Source organism: Vipera berus (assembly GCF_964194415.1).
Source record: "Vipera berus genome assembly, chromosome: 3".
NCBI classification, from domain to species: domain Eukaryota; kingdom Metazoa; phylum Chordata; class Lepidosauria; order Squamata; family Viperidae; genus Vipera; species Vipera berus.
In genome coordinates, this window is record NC_138204.1 from 194,457,305 (window position 1) to 194,474,465 (window position 17,161).

General features: G+C 35.3%; 1 protein-coding gene across 3 annotated transcripts in view; it reads right to left on the minus strand.

Moving 5' to 3' along the window:
• The window catches only part of UBR5 (ubiquitin protein ligase E3 component n-recognin 5), an 86,122-nt gene that overhangs the window by 58,637 nt on the left and 10,324 nt on the right, over positions 1-17,161 (minus strand). For all 3 annotated transcript variants that reach the window (XM_081325002.1, XM_081325003.1, XM_081325001.1), the window contains exons 6-9: positions 15,840-16,029; positions 12,762-12,921; positions 2,838-2,987; positions 436-647 (exon numbers count right to left, since the gene is read on the minus strand). In XM_081325002.1, the coding sequence (XP_081181128.1) occupies positions 436-647; positions 2,838-2,987; positions 12,762-12,921; positions 15,840-16,029 (712 nt within the window). The remainder of the gene's footprint in view (positions 1-435; positions 648-2,837; positions 2,988-12,761; positions 12,922-15,839; positions 16,030-17,161) is intronic.

Here is a 17,161-nt window from a genome sequence, read left to right on the forward strand (position 1 = left end):
GGGAAAGTGACAGAGAAGATTGTAAATGTGTTTATATACGTGATCATGGGTGCTTGGCAACTGGCTGTAAGCACAAACAGGTTGCAAAGCAGTAGATTGTGGTCACCTTACTGGAGGGATGTTTTATAACAGTTGGAAGTGCTTTATAGGCTATAAAGCACCCTATCCATGGCAGCTGGAACTTTAAACAGCTGTTAAACAATTGATCATAAGTTGAGGACTACCTCTATGTAAATTGTCCTGTTATTAAGGTCAATGATTATTTAAACTTTGTATGTATGTATGTATGTATGTATGTACCATAAATTTAAGATTAAGCAATACCAACCACATACATATAACATAATGTATTTTCAGACTGTTAGAAAGAGAAGAAATATAAATATATAGTTAACACATCTTATATATTAATTTTTTTAAAAAAATAATCAGTACCTTATCTGGCCACCACTGCAAATCTTCTCCTAATGAGACAGGGCTTTGGACAGGTGTATTCTTCTTGTCAAGGTTTGGCTCTCCTTCTTTGCTTGTAGAGCCTCTTTCATTATCAAATGAGGCTCCATCAAGCCACCTTCGTTCACGCAAACGTAAAACGGACTCACGTTCACGCAACAGCTCAGAGTCTCTCTCTAAGGGAAGAAGGAGAACTGGTATGCAATTGGGTCACACCAGTGGGATAAAAGTAAGCCACTCTCTAGTAAAGACCCTTCAGGATGCAACTAACAGCAATTGTAAACTATTATAAAATATAAACATCAAAATGGCATGCAGCACTCAAAATATTAACCCTTTCAAGCATATGTACTATTATTGCCAAAATCATTTAAAATATAAGAATGATACTCAAAATCTATTTCAGACCCAGGAAACTTCAAGCTACTTAAAATGAATTCGTGTTTTAAAGTTATATCACTAGATATATAGAACAAGATAAAAAGTGTTTTTAAAAATTTGTAGTACCATATGCAAAGAGTATATTATGGGTGATGTATCAAACGGTATAAACAAAACAAAACCTAGTTTCAATTAACAAGGATTTGAAGAGACTTTTAATCTAGCAAAAAAGGAGTGTTTATTAGAGAGTCTCAGCAGTTCCCCCATCACCACTTGAAAAGGTTAACACACAACCTTACAGTGTTGTAAATTTGCTAGTCCAACCCCTCAAACAAAGTATCTAGCACTTGATGTAATTTATTTTTAAGTTTAAGAGTAAAGTTGTTTAAAAGAAAATTTTTAAGTCAGAAAAGTTCTAGAAAGATTTTTTTAAGGAAAATGTTCCTTACCAAAATGCTTTCCCTTCAATTGGCCTACAAATTGTCTAAAGCCAGTACGCCAGTTGTCTCATACAATTAAAATGTTAAGTCAGGTAATCAAACTAAATATCCAAGACTACATATATATATATAAATCAGAGGATGAATAATGCATTTAAACTATATTATTCTTCATTTAATAACATTCTTAATCAAAACAAGCATGCTTTCTTTTGCTTTCTTTACTTGGTCTTCTGTCACTGTCATCTTATTCTCCACTTCCTTCAACCATTAGTTTAAAAATGAATATCCATCTAGCTTTCTGATAACTCCTCTAAAACCAATGTTTTGTCAATTTTTTATTTTTCCTCCTATTCAGACCTCATAGTTTAGTTGACTTCTAATGAGACTATAACGAGGGGGGTTAGGAGTATGTACATTAAGAGGTAGTGGCATGTATATAATTCTAAGCTTGTCCTCAAGACCTATGCATAGTTTCATATAGATAGATAAGGCCTTTGGTTTTAATCTCCACTAGCATGAGTAAGCAACCCATTCCCCTTCAATTGTGATTTTCATAATTTTTTACTATTAGCCCTACTGGCTAGATTTCATGGGAATTAATTCAAAACAAAGTAAACAGACTTCAAGATGTCTACCATTTTAGAAGCTTCATAAATAGCACAATGAAGCCATATATGATAATTTGGAAAATCACTTTATATTCACAATGTATAGCAAGTATAATAAAATCTTTTAACTAACTTACATACTGCACTAAGAATAGTGAATTCTGTATCTGAATACTAAGAGAAATATTAAATGAGTAGAGTGAAATTCAAGAAGAATTTGTTAGCAGTAGTTGGATTAACAACTGATAAAATGCTCTGGACAAAGTACTAGTTTTTTTGAAGAAAGATCCAGATCCAGTGTTGGATTTCATACATTTTCAAATCTTACTTATAATTGTTTTTATACAAAATATTCTTTAGCTGCTATTTCTAAATCTAAATGCAAAAAAAAGTAATGACTAGGCTTAAAGCTGATTAAATATATTTTAAAGTGTCACTGACATATTTTGCAAAGGAATTATTAACTAAATGATACATTATGGGCTGTGAAGGAACTTTCACTGCTACCTATCTGAACACAGGTAGGATTTCTACACTTGCTATAAAATTATGCATCCATATCAGAGAAGGCTGAAAATTCCCTATGTACCAACCAATTTTAACTTATTCTAAAGTAAACAAACTCTCTTCTGGGATGTTTCAGAAGAGAATAAGTTTTTAGATCAATCTTCATAAATCTTTTTTTAAAAAAACACTGGCTTCGGGCAGACAATTTTAAAAGCCTCATGCACATTTCAGCTGTCAAGACATTTCAAACATACTACTAGTAATTATTCTGTAACTTACTAGAATATTTTTTGAAATGTTACAACTTAGCAGAAAGTTTTTAATTGTCTATATTTAGAATAGAAATTGCACACACAAATCTAAGACAGAAATCAGCAGCATGTGCTATATCTAGTACTGCACAGCAATACTACTTATTTACAAAGAAAAAAAGGTGCAAAATTACCTCGGGACGAGCTTAGCCTGGAAAGTGATGAGCGCCGAAAGGATGGATAACCAAAGTAACTAATATCTTCTGAAAACATAGCATCAGCATCAATAATGACACTTGGGTGAGCAGAATGTATGTCAGCATCCAGAAGAGACATAAGATCCTCTATAAGAGGAGACAAGGATCTGAGGTAAATTATCAGCTACTTGAAAATAATCTAGAAAGACCATCACCAAACAACACAAATCCACTAACAAAACTGAACTTTTCTTCCAATTCCCTAACATATAAATATTTTGCCTACTGCTCACATTTCAATCAAGCAAAATATCCTAGAATGCTAATCCAATGTTATCTACTGTATATCAACTGCCTGCTTGCTGTTTCAAGCCATTAAGTCTAATCTCATCCTAAGAACTCAAATGTTAGACAAAGCTATGAACAGTTAAGCAATATAAAAAGAAACTAAATCGTTCCACAAAACAGCATGTGAAAATGCTTCCTTCAAAAGAAAAGAAAAAAGAAAGAACCTCTAATTTTATCTGAAACTAAGACAATTGTTACCTAAACTGAAAAATGTCATTTTAATGGAGTTTAACTATGCAAAAAAAACATACACGTATCTCCTGAAGAAAATATTTTATGAGACTACATTTATGGTATCAAATTAACTGAACTGTTGATAGGGCAGGAGAGTGCCTCACTTTTGAATCACAATCTTGGCATAAAATCTCAGCTGTTAATAGCACAAACAAATGCTCTTCTGGTATTGGCTTTTTTCTATCACTTTCTATTAAATTTAATTTCCAGCAGAATAAGAAATGCTGCCTAAACTGTCAGCAGATACAGTTAAGTTTATCCAGTAAATCTCAGCTTTATAAATTCAACACCTTGCATTTTAATAGACTCCTAACCAACAACGTGCTGCATGTAATCCAGCTACAACAGACACTATTTAATCCTTAATTAAACCTGTCGCTTTAATTCCATGACCTCACTATGATGTCATGTACAATTCTTTTATTTCCCATTTCTTTTCTAACATAACTGAATTCTTAGCTATCAAGTACTATCTGTCTGATTCCTGCTACAAATAATCCTAGTGAGATCATAATTCAATTCAAATAACCTGACCTTGATTTTTACAGATCAATATACAATATAAATATTTATATCCCCTATTTTCCCATGTCCATCATTACTGTTATTTCTTCCCAGAATCCATGTCCTATTGCCCTATTTTAAGAAAACCCTGGTTTATGCAATCCTTTCAGCGTCCATCCAAGAATTACACTACAATGGAGCAGTACCTCAATAACTTTCCACTTCTCCACCTATGGTATCCTATAAGAAATGTATTACGTTTCTGAATTACAAACTACAATTAAAAACTAAGAGTGGGAAGATTTGCTTTTAAATGCATCTTAGCTACTTTTACACATCTTATTAATGAAAGAATCAGTTACTTTTTAAAACAGGCTAGAGGTGTGTGAAGTTTCACAAAAGAAGAAGTTCCAACCATTAGCATTTGATTCAAATTTTTTCCCCACATATAAACTAAATGGGGAAAAAATGGGATAATTTCCAGCACCTTAGTTCCTTTCTTCCTAATTTAAACTTCTGGTCTGAGAAAATCTGAGTACTGAATAATAATCAATCCCCCTTCAGACTGACCCTCTAAAGAAGCATTAGTTCTTGCTTTCAAGTAACTATTTAAAATGCTCAGTGAATCAACTTAAGAGCATTGTATTTCACAGCTATTAGTTTTCATATACATTCATGCTCTGAGTCTGATTTATCCATTTTGAAACTGCAAAGCAAAATATTGCAGCATTACAGTAACTATCATCTTAACTGCTAAGCAGGATCAGATTTAATTTGCTGAATGAATGAGCATTCAGGAAATATCAAGTTATAAGCTAGACTAAGAGGTTGGGGCAGAAAAATCCTACAAGGCAGCAATAACAAACCATTTTGCATTGTTGCCAAGACAATTTATATGGTCATTTCCATGCAGTCACCAGGAATCAAATGTGAGTTGGACCTTTTACTTTTACATGCATACCGAAAGGCAACCCACAAAATGTCAACAAGTTGCCTGCTCTCAATATTGTTAATAATATTTATGAGTTATAATTATAATGTATAATTCTACTTTCTTATGAACTGAGTACTAAATATCTTCAGAGCTGTTGTGGGTCTCCAGGATGGATATAGTACTGGATATAGTACAACAGAATAAGGTGGTAACAAGATGGTGTAACATTGATACTGTAGGGTGCTTTTAAATCCAGCACTGATGCTGGACAGCCATTTAACAATTGTGGCAATTAGGTTTTTCATTAATTTCAGCTGATAAATCTTGAAGAAGCAAACCTAGTTTTGGTTATTTGCAGGATGATAAGCTTAAAGCAGGATAATAGTACATTCTAGAATTTTTGGGGTGCTGCAAAAATTTCAGCTAGCCTGGAATATAGAATCAAATATGCTAAAGGTTACCTATTTATGATTCCACATTCCACTGAAACTGCTTTACTATTTAGTAATTGCTTTGGGGTACATAACTTAGAATGCCTATTACCCCAGGGTCATGTGTGCATTCTTTGGTCATGTCATGCTCCACAAGACTGACAAGTTCAGGAAACAAGTTGCATGTGGATTTCTGAAAAAAATGTAATGCTAGTAGGCTAATATAAAAGAAATTTGAAAACTAAACAAAGTGATTCTCTCACACAATTTATACATAGTGTAATTAAGCAAAGTTACTACTAGTCTCTTTCTCATACTTCCCCATTCCCCTGAATTCAATAAACATTTCTCTAATGGCCTTGTTTCCTCCCTTAACCATCGTGCTGCCTCCTCTATTTGTTAGGTATTCTGTCACATTATTACATTTTAGGGTGATTTTTAAAATGTACTTAGACATCTCTCTATATTAATGTTTTTAATATCGTTGCAATGTATGTATTTACTGTCTGTTTGTGCCCAGAGCTAATAAGAAATTGGTAGCATATAAGTTTTTTAAATAAGCAAATGGAATTCATATTATTCACTTTGATCGAAAACTATATCATTCATATAATATATATTAATTCACTGTAATCTAAACAGGTTTATTACAATTTAACAAATAAACTCAACCTTTTACTGCTTTCCTTTGTAATCTTACATATCTGGGCAAGACATTTCACTCTATAAATATGTTGTACAAATTTATGTTGAGAACTAATTATGATGCTATAGTCTTATACAATTTTTTAAAAAATGTATTTTTATACAGTTCCCTTGAACAGCTGGCAAACTGGATCCTCACCAAGAACCTGAATAAGTCATATACTGTATTCTTTCTTTACATTCATCCAATTTTTAAGCTTTTTCACATTATAAATATAGATCTACCATTCAAATACAAGATTGTTAAGAATGCAGTTTCAGCTGCCAGATCATTTTCTCATTTCAATAGAAGAGAAATATGTAGCTGTGGAATCCTTGGTGTTCTCTGATCTTGATTATTTGTAGAAATTTCATTTCCTGACTAGGCAACATCTTCAGTGCTAGTGAGTATGGGGATTGCTCCCTACTGTTTATATACAGGTGAAACTCGAAAAATTAGAATATCGTGGAAAAGTTCATTTATTTCAGTAATGCAACTTAAAAGGGGAAACTAATATATGAGATAGACTCATTACATGAAAAGCAAGATAGTTCAAGCCGTGATTTGTCATAATTGTGATGATTATGGCGTACAGCTCATGAAAACCCCAAATCCACAATCTCAGAAAATTAGAATATTGTGAAAAGGTGCAATATTCTAGGCTCAAAGTGTCCCACTCTAATCAGCTAATTAAGCCATAACACCTGCAAAGGGTTCCTGAGCCTTTAAATGGTCTCTCAGTCTGGTTCAGTAGGAATCACAATCATGGGGAAAACTGCTGACCTGACAGTTGTGCAGAAAACCATCATTGACACCCTCCATAAGGAGGGAAAGCCTCAAAACGTAATTGCAAAAGAAGTTGGATGTTCCCAAAGTGCTGTATCAAAGCACATTAATAGAAAGTTATGTGGAAGGGAAAAGTGTGGAAGAAAAAGGTGCACAAGCAGCAGGGATGACCACAGCCTGGAGAGGATTGTCAGGAAAAGGCCATTCAAAAGTGTTGGGGACTTCCACAAGGAGTGGCCTAAGGCTGGAGTCAGTGCATCAAGAGCCACCACACACAGACGGATCCTGGACATGGGCTTCAAATGTCGTATTCCTCTTGTCAAGCCGCTTCTGAACAACAAACAACGTCAGAAGCGTCTTACCTGGGCTAAAGAAAAACAGACCTGGTCTGTTGCTCAGTGGTCCAAAGTCCTCTTTTCTGATGAGAGCAACTTTTGCATCTCATTTGGAAACCAAGGACCCAGAGCCTGGAGGAAGAATGGAGAGGCACACACTGCAAGATGCTTGAAGTCCAGTGTGAAGTTTCCAGTCTGTGTTGATTTGGGGAGCCATGTCATCTGCTGGTGTTGGTCCACTGTGCTTCATTAAATCCAGGGTCAACGCAGCCGTCTACCAGATTTTGGAGCACTTCATGCTTCCTTCCGCAGACGATCTGTATGGGGATGCTGACTTCATTTTCCAGCAGGACTTGGCACCTGCCCACACTGCCAAAAGCACCAAAACCTGGTTCAATGACTGTGGGATTACTGTGCTTGATTGGCCAGCAAACTCGCCTGACCTGAACCCCATAATCTATGGGGCATTGCCAAGAGAAAGATGAGAGACATGAGACCGAACAATGCAGAAGAGCTGAAGGCCGCTACTGAAGCATCCTGGTCTTCCATTACACCTCAGCAGTGCCACAGGCTGATAGTTTCCATGCCACACCGCATTGAGGCAGTAATTGCTGCAAAAGGGGCCCAAACCAAGTACTGAGTACATATGCATGCTTATACTTTTCAGAGGTCCGATACTGTTCTATGTACACTCCTTGTTTTATTGATTGCATGTAATATTCTAATTATCTGAGATTGTGGATTTGGGGTTTTCATGAGCTGTACGCCATAATCATCACAATTATGACAAATCATGGCTTGAACTATCTTGCTTTGCATGTAATGAGTCTATCTCATATATTAGTTTCCCCTTTTAAGTTGCATTACTGAAATAAATGAACTTTTGCATGATATTCTAATTTTTCGAGTTTCACCTGTACAGTATATAAGATGTTGAGACTCTCTAGAAAGAATACAGAAAAGAGCAACAAAGATGATCAGAGGACTGGAGGCTAAAACATATAAAGAACGGTTGCTGGAATTGGGTATGTCTTGTTTAATGAAGAGGACGAGGGGGCACATGATAGCAGTGTTCCAATATCTCAGGGGCTGCCACAAAGAAGAGGGAGTCAAGCTATTCTCCAGAACACCTGAAGGCAGGACAAGAAGCAATGGATGGAAATCAATCAAGGAGAGAAGCAACCTATAACTAAGGAGAAATTTCCTGACAGTTAGAACAATTAATCAGTGGAACAACGTGCCTCCAGAAGTTGTGAATGCTCCAAAACTGGAACTTTTTAAGCAGAGACAGGACAACCACTTGTCTGAAATGGTATAGGGTTTCCTGCCTGAGCATGAGATTAGACTAGAACAGGGGTCCTCAATCCCTGGTCCGTGGACCAGTACCGGGCTGCAGCATGCCAGCAACTGGGCCACACAAACAAGCAGAACCCCATCTGCGGGATGCAGGCAGTACACAAAACCACATCCCCTCCGGTCCATGGAAAAACCTCTCTCCACATAATTGGTCCCTGGTGCCCAAAAGGTTTGGGGACCTCTGGACTAGAAGATCTCCAAGGTCCTTTCCAGCTATATTGTTATCGTTGTTGTTGTTGTTGTTGTTACTCCTAGCAATGTTGGTGGAGGTATGGTTTTCTCCTTGGTAATTCCTTGACCAGGATATTGCTTTCTGCTTGTTTGTTTGATGTTAATCTAGGTTCTTGCTGAAGGAGATGGTGTGTTCTGATCTCTTTATTTTTTAAAAAAAAATCTTAATTAATTTTGTTAAATTTTCTCACAACTCAAAAAATGAAAATATTGTCCTATTGGAAAAAACAACAATAATCTTTAAAAGGTTAGTTTTCCCTGATCTCAACCACTATGAAAATGTGAGACATTATTAGTCTTCCTTTCAACATCAAAATGAGACCAAGATTTCTTTTTTTACAATAAATTCTGTCCATGTTCAGAAATCCAAGACACTGTTAAGAAGGAAATATGCAATAAACTAACTTAGAATGAGTTCATACTTTTACTTGGAATTCTCTGGATAACTGTTGCCCTCCATTTTTCTTCTTCCAAAATGATTTCCGTCTGTGTGTGTGTGTGTGTGTGTGTGTGTGTGTGTGTGTGTTCATTCATTCCTCATTTATATATGGCATTACCATTAAAAAAAATTACAATGTACAGAACTGTATGATAGCATAGCTGCTCAGCTACCCCTGTGTTTTTAAGATTTCAAAAAGGGTTGTTTTTATTACATTCAGATTGAAGGAGAGTGTCACTGACAAAGGAACTCAGACAAGTAATTTTCTCTTCCAGATCTGTAACTAGGAGCTATTCTAAATCTAATAAAACAAACTGAAAATGAATATTTCCTAGTGACCTATCTGAGAGGTATCTCTTCTGAATTCTACTTAGAGAAAACTAAAGAAAAAAGTTCTGTAGATAAGCCTATTACCTCTGCCTTATGCATTATTTAACATATACTATTCAAATGAAAATCATATTAATACCTCTCCATTATTGTTAGTGATATGATTTTGAAAGCCATATTGGAACCAAATAGAGCTACTGTAATATTGACTGTAAATATAAAATGTTCTGGAAAATTGGTCAATTCAGCAGGAACAGAATTATAATACTATATAAGACTAATGATAGATTAGACTTAAATTGCCCATTAATTTGACCCATGAGAGGGGGTCAAACACAAGCATTCAACAGTGAAATAACTACTGCCTTACAATTTAAAAGCATTTTTAAATGATAATAAAATAGCTACTCCAAAGTTTTTTCTTAAATTACCTCTGCCTATACAAATGCTATACACATTTGCTACTGAATACTGCAATCAGAATTCAAAAGTTTTGTATAAGCCAAACAAAATTACAACCTGGCATAACCATCAAGCAGAATTGTGGAAATGCTTATAAGAACCAGGAAAACCTTAGCAGTCAACCAGCAAGGCTTTTAACATTTGCTTTTACAAGAGCAATTTATTTCATATAGCTTTATATTTTTTTCACATAAATATTTCCTGAGATTGACAAAAGCTTTGGCAATTCTCTTATAGCAGGAAAGCTCTTAACTATAAAAGTTATTTTAATTTCTCATTCTCATTATACTGATTGTAATGCTCCATTTTAAATTTCGTATTTTGTTTTATACTATAAGGTATCATATATTAAACGGAAAGGTAGGGTATAAATTTAATCATCATCATTTTCACTGACAGCATCTTGTCAGTTAGGCTGACTTAGCCGCAGATACATCTATGAGCATCTCCAAAATATTTCTGTGACTTGCTTAGCCAAGTTTAGTGAGATATGTAAATGTATGTTTTCATCTACAAAGAAGAAATTACAGAAAGAAAATATGGGCTGATATTAGTTTGTTAATAGCTTCATTCTCTGGCTTCTCCCAAAACCAGAATGTCATCACTAACAGATAATTCTTTCCCCACATCTTTCCAGATGTTATCAGCATGTACTCAAGGAAGTGTTTATCATTACGGCAGCTATATTTATTTCTATAAAGATTTTTATTCCAATCTTCTAATTTTACACACTTATAGCTTAGAACAGGAGTGAGCAACTATGGCCCTTTTACCACCTGTGGACTTCAACTCCCATGATTCCCGAGCCAGCATGATTGGCTCAGGAATTATGGGATTTGAAGTCCACAAGTCATAAAGGGGCCATAGTTGCCTACCCCAGCTTAGAAGAATATGTGAGGTGACATTGTAAATCACTTTGATTTTTTTATTAAAATGAACAATAGACTGAAAAAGAAATATAAACTATGAAGTGCTTTTTAATACTTCCTTTTTAAAACCAGCATTATACAAAATTCCATAAATAAATTATGTGCAACCAAGGCATTATGTCTAGCATGAGAAACAATAAACTGACTTAAATTAAGATCTGTTCTACCATTCAACTTGCCGAACTGCAAGATACCACACAAATCAAATTAACTAGTCTTAAAATACAGATTATTAGCAGCACCAATAAGTCATCTCTAGAATGAATTGATGATTGTATGATTGTGTTTGTCACCACCATGGGGAGGAGGGTTCTCGGGGTTTTATATTGTTGATTTTTTAATCCTATATGCTACCTGGAGTGATAAATAAATAAATCTGGAAGCTAAATTCCTTATTATGATTTTAATAAACTAAGAAAAGGGGAATTTCAACAAACGTAAAGTTGGAAACATAAGAAATGAATGACAGGTAGTCCTTGACTTACGACCACAATTGAGCCCAAAATTTCTGTTGCTAAGCAAGACAGTTGTTAAATGAATTTTATTCCATTTTACAACTTTTCTTGACACAGTTGTTAAGTGAATCACTGCAGTTCTTAAATTAGTAACACGGTTATTAAGTGAATCTGGCTTCCCCACCGACTTTGCTTGTCAGACGGATGCAAAAGATGATCATGACCCCAGGACACAGCAACCATCATAAATATGAGTCAGTTGCCAAGCGTTTGAATTTTGATCACGTGTCCGTGGGAATGCTGCAAAGGTTACAAGTGTGAAAAGCAGTCATAAGTTACGTTTTTCAGTGCTGCTGTAACTTACTTACAGTAAACAGCTGTAAGTTAAGGACTACCTGCATAATGACTGATCAAAAAGTAATATATTAATCAACTGGAAAACCACTACTTAATAGAATCAGTAGTAGAATAGCAACATTCTAAACCTCACATGGCAATTCGTACATTTAGGTGTGCATTTTTTATTTTATTTAATCAATGGGAATCTGAAAGCAAGCCTCACGTGGCTAAATATTTCACCACAGAAAATAAGCCTTTGTCTAATTATAATCACATTAACTTCTTCCCCATTGTTATTCCACTGTGTTTCCAAAAACACAGTATTTAAACTGCAATAGATTTATTCTAAAAATATTAACATTAAGTAATATACAAATGCCTTCCAGCTTCTTCTTTTAGTATAATCTTTTTTTCTTCAACAATTTCTATTTTAATAGGGGTCTGCTTTAGAAAGTAATTGTGAAGAAATAAACAGGATATAAAGATCCATTCTTGCATGCAGTGTGCCTTGTTAAATTATTTATTTCTAAGTCATACATCATCTGTGGCACACAAAAAAACACTAATTGTGGGTTTATTTACTACATCTCAATGCTGCCTGACTCCCAAACATTATTTTCTGCAATAGTTACATGTTTCTGAACCAGGTTACTCAGGCTCCCTCTTTGACTTTTATTTTTAAACATCAGAAACTTGTTTCAAGTATGAATTGTTTAACAGAAAGCTTTCAACGGATACTGTAAGTGGATCAATTAAGATGCCCAAAATATGTACATTCTTATAATACAGAACTTCAAATCAGAAAACTGAACAATAATACAGATGACCTCCAGAGTCCCTTACGTTTCATGATTCAGTGTGGCATCTTCCTGCACTAGGCAGTATGTTGGGACTACAGGATTCCTAAGGTTTCAACCCTCATATTTTACATATTCACTCCAATAGTAAAAACCTGGCCTGATTTTGCCTTACCTATTCTTTTTTTCTTTCTTCCAAAACACCAATACTTTTTTAGAAGAGAATGTTAATTATTTATAAATATTGCAGAATGAATACCTACTGAACTCTGTAAGAGCTTAAAATGATTTTTTTTAAGGAATAAGAAAACATTTCCCACACAAACCTCCAGGAAGGTAGGATTCACTTGCTGTATCGTCACCATCATCACCATCCTCATCATCACGACTCAACAAGTTGTTCACCGCAAGATTAACATCAAGATTTGTCCGTTGAAGTTCTCTGATAATTACACTTCTAGATTTTCCTTGTAAAACAACTTGTGCCTATGCAAAACAGAAGGCATGCACACATTAAACTGAATAATGATTCTAAAGACAATTCTGATTTACAAAAATAAAACATTCCTGAGAAATTAAACTGATTACTACAAATAGGTTAAAAAGTAGATAGAAGTTGTTAGTGCAATTAAAATTGTGCAGCAGAAAATGCAAGTGAACTGTGGCAAAGACGATCTTAAATCTGCCGGATCCCTTCCTGAGAGTTCCACCCGTCCCTGCCCCCTCTATTTAAATTCCAACATGGCTGGTTGTGGTTATTCTCCAAAGGAATGAGTTCTACCCAACCACGTAGTTATGCTGCTAGCAGAATGGATATGGAGAAGATTCAGATGAGAAGATTCCCCTACTCCTTTTCATATAGAATCTGGACAAGTCATCAGGGGGGAAAAAATCACTCTTCCTTGGTCTAATTCTAGGGAATGCTGCAGTTGGTTTTTTTTTAATCTCATACTTAACTTTCAGTTTTATTTGAGTTGCCAACAAGCAAGTTTGGAATGTATGGTGATAGTATAAACCCAATATTAGAGGAACAAATAAAATAATTTTTATTTTAATAAAGGCATCAAAGTAACAGAAAATATTTAGTTGCACTAAAAGACAATAGGATGAAATCTACATATCAAAACTAGAAATCATTAACTTGTAAGCATACAGCAAACAAAGAGATAAAGTGGTCAGAGAATGGGAGCAGATATAGACCTACACACTACATAAAGTAGCATTAAAAAGAAATAAAGTATTCCTTACAAAGCTATCTAAGCTTTTAATCTTAAACACATAGCATTAAAATTATAATTGCCTTTTCTATTATCATTTGCAATTCAACTTCTATTTATTTTTCTACTCTCTACTGTATTTTATTTTATAAAATATTTTATATATTTTATAATATATTTTATAAAAATATTGCCAACTTTTCCATTAGTTCATTTTTATGGCAACTATTCTTCTCAAGAGGAATTACAACGGCAAGTTAAGGATGCTGACTGCTGAAAATCAACCAGCTTTTGGAAAGATAAAGTTCCAGTTCATTAAGAGGAGTCAAAATAGACAATTATGTGAGCTGAGGATTCCTATCCAAGGAACTGACAACAATAAGGCAATATTGTTAGATTACCTCTACATCATCTCCAACAGCAGGAATACACCAAAATTTCAAGAAAACATTTTCCTTTTGGGCCAATTAACTTTATCAAATGTTGAAAGTTAGCTCAAAACTGTTACCTACCATAAACCCTGCCTCTTTTTCATACCTAAGCACCTAATCCAGGGGTGTCAAACTCAATTTCATTGAGGGCCGCATCAGCATTGCAGTTGCCCTCAGGGGGCTGGGTGGGTATGGACTGGGTGGGTGTGGCCTACTGGGTGGGCGTGGCTAGAGTGTGTATGGCCTACTGGGTGGGCATGGCCAGCTCTACATCATTCGCATCAAGGGTGCCTATGGGGGCCTGGGCAGGAGTGGGACAGAACTGAGAGTCTCTGGCAGAAGGAGGGTCTCTGGGCCAGGGCCAAGGCAGTGGGGGCCATTCCCTCACTGTTTCCAGGATGGCTTCGTGGGCCACATAAAACCACTTCGCGGGCCGGATCTGGCCCCCGGGCCTTGTGTTTGACATGTCCTACCTGGTTCATCAAGAAGGGCATGTTACTGAGCCCGTTGAATCAGAATTTCGACTGGCAGGGTCGACTGGCAACATGCCCTTCCTGACTGGAGGGGAGCCTTCTCTGCCATGTCCCTGCCCTTGGAACATCTTATCATTAGATGTGAGGCTGCCCACCACTACCACCACTCTATTGACTTTCCAGAAGAAGGTTAAGTCCAGGTTCTGCCAACTGAAATGTGGATCCAAGAGTGGTATGCACATATAGGATTCCTGTGACCTTAAGGATGGTCTCTCCATCTTTTTAACTTGGTATGTTATATATGGTTTTTATGGTCTCTTTTACTGTAAATAGCCCAGGGTCACTTATACAGTGAGATGGGGGATATATAATGGTTAATAACATAAATTTAAAAAATAATTCATCCGACTCAGAGGTAAAAGTAGTTGGGAAACATGTGAATGCTTGCCCCATTCTGAATCCTGGAGATAAACCTCTTTGTCCTACAAGATTTGCCATATATTCTCTATGACAATAGTGTACGATTACAATAGCAATGATTTCTGGGAATCCAGTAAGATACAGTAAGAAGATATTTTCAAAAGCCTGAGTGATAAATTCTGTTATTGTCAAGTAAAACTAGTAGACATTCCTTGAAAAATATTCAGCAACTAGCCTATTTTTCAATCATTTCCATTTCTGTCAATGGAAATTTCCTTTTTTCAAATGTGTACATTTTGTTCTTTAAAAACGTTTAAAGTTCAGATATCTAAGTTTAGATTATTATCTATTGCAGTTTTAATTTACCTCATAGTTATTTAGACAGAATGACTTCCAGGTAATGTACTGTTTTGTTGTCTGTCAAGTAACTAAACTGATTTCAATTCATACTTAGATATCAGTTCTTGAACTTACAAACCCAGTAATATTAAATGTCAGACTGAGGGAGAACAGCTGATAAGCATATGCTGCTTATCAAGCTAAAGGAAAATGGCAGGCAGGCAAAAGAGATTGAACTGTTTGTTTCTCTCTCTCTCTCTCTCTCTCTCTCTCTCTCTCTGTGTGTCTGTGTGTGTGTGTGTGTGTGTGTGTGAGAGAGAGAGAGAGAGAGAGAGAGAGAGAGAGAGACAGAGACAGAGACAGAGAGACAGAGACAGAGACAGAGACAGAGACAGACAGAGAAACACAGAGAGAGAAAGAGACAGAGAGATAATGGGAGAAGTTTAAAATCTATTCACTGACACAACCAATCTCTTTGTTATAGAAATTTTTTTTAAAAAACTCATCCTAAGCGAGATTCTTACCTGTGAAATGAGTTCTTCTGGGATAACAGATGCTGGAATCACCGGTTGTGGTTGACTACCCAGTAGACCAGATCCTCTGTCACGTCCAGTTCGAATAACTCGTGTTTGCCTTCGTGAATCTCTAGCTCCAGCTGATGATCTACCTGATGATCCTCCCCCACTTCCTCCCACACCTGAGCTCCATCGACTTCTGAGAGAAAAAATCAGAAACAAAGGATCAATGTTTCTGAATTATTTTTAAAGTTATCATATATCTGAACTGATCTGTTCCACGAGATACTGTCGGTTAATTAGTGTTAATTCTGCAAAAGATTAGAAACACTTCTGAAACTTCAGTCTGTGTTAAGACTTATACAAAACATACCATGCCAGAAACAAAATATATTAATACCAATAGTCCTTTTAAATTGTAAGCCCCTCAGATCTTTTTTAGAGCTGGGTGATCTTGAAAATACATATTTTTCAGGGGATTCCGGAATGTTCCATTTTCTATTCCAAGCATAGTGTGACAATATTCTAGAAGCTAGCCTACTAAATTGGAAGCTATGCACTTAGAAATATTAACTTTTCAAAACTATTAACCACCCCAATATAGTTAATAGAAAGGTACATTTTGCATATGATTCTGGTTGCAGAACAATATTTACTACTGGAATAGAATCTTTTTCCTTTTCTATCTCCTATATCTTCTCTGAGCATCATGGGTTCCCTTTAGTGGGGAATATCCTGTTTCAACCAGTTCTATAATTTATTCAAAGCAACACTATACAAAATTCATCATCCATCTATCGGACAATATGCTTAAACTTTCACATGCAGATGTGACACTGATTTTTACAATCCGAATATCAATCTACAAATAATTTAAAAACAATTACTTTATATATAACATATGCTTATGCTGTTACCACATTAAGTATCTTTTTAGGCAAAGATATTAAGAAATCTCACATTATCTCAGGAATATTCTTTTCCTTCTAGAAAATCAGTGATTGTTTTAAAATGTTTATGAGTAAAATGTAAAAAAAAACATTGATGTTAGCCAAGACTCATTTTAAATTGTTTTTATTGGCAGAACACATGCAAGATAAATCTATTCTAGCAGCTGTTCATAACCACTATCTTTAAAACTGAGTGAACTTCTCTAGAGCAACACAACAACTGAAGTTAAAAATAAGTGTTTCAAATGATTCCAGTTACAATTCATAGTTAACTAGAAATGCCATCATGGATCATTTATAAATCATGCTAGCTTTATTCAACAAGAAAGAGCAACAATGAAATAGAACACAAAACAACATGTATCTTCAAATATTTCTCCC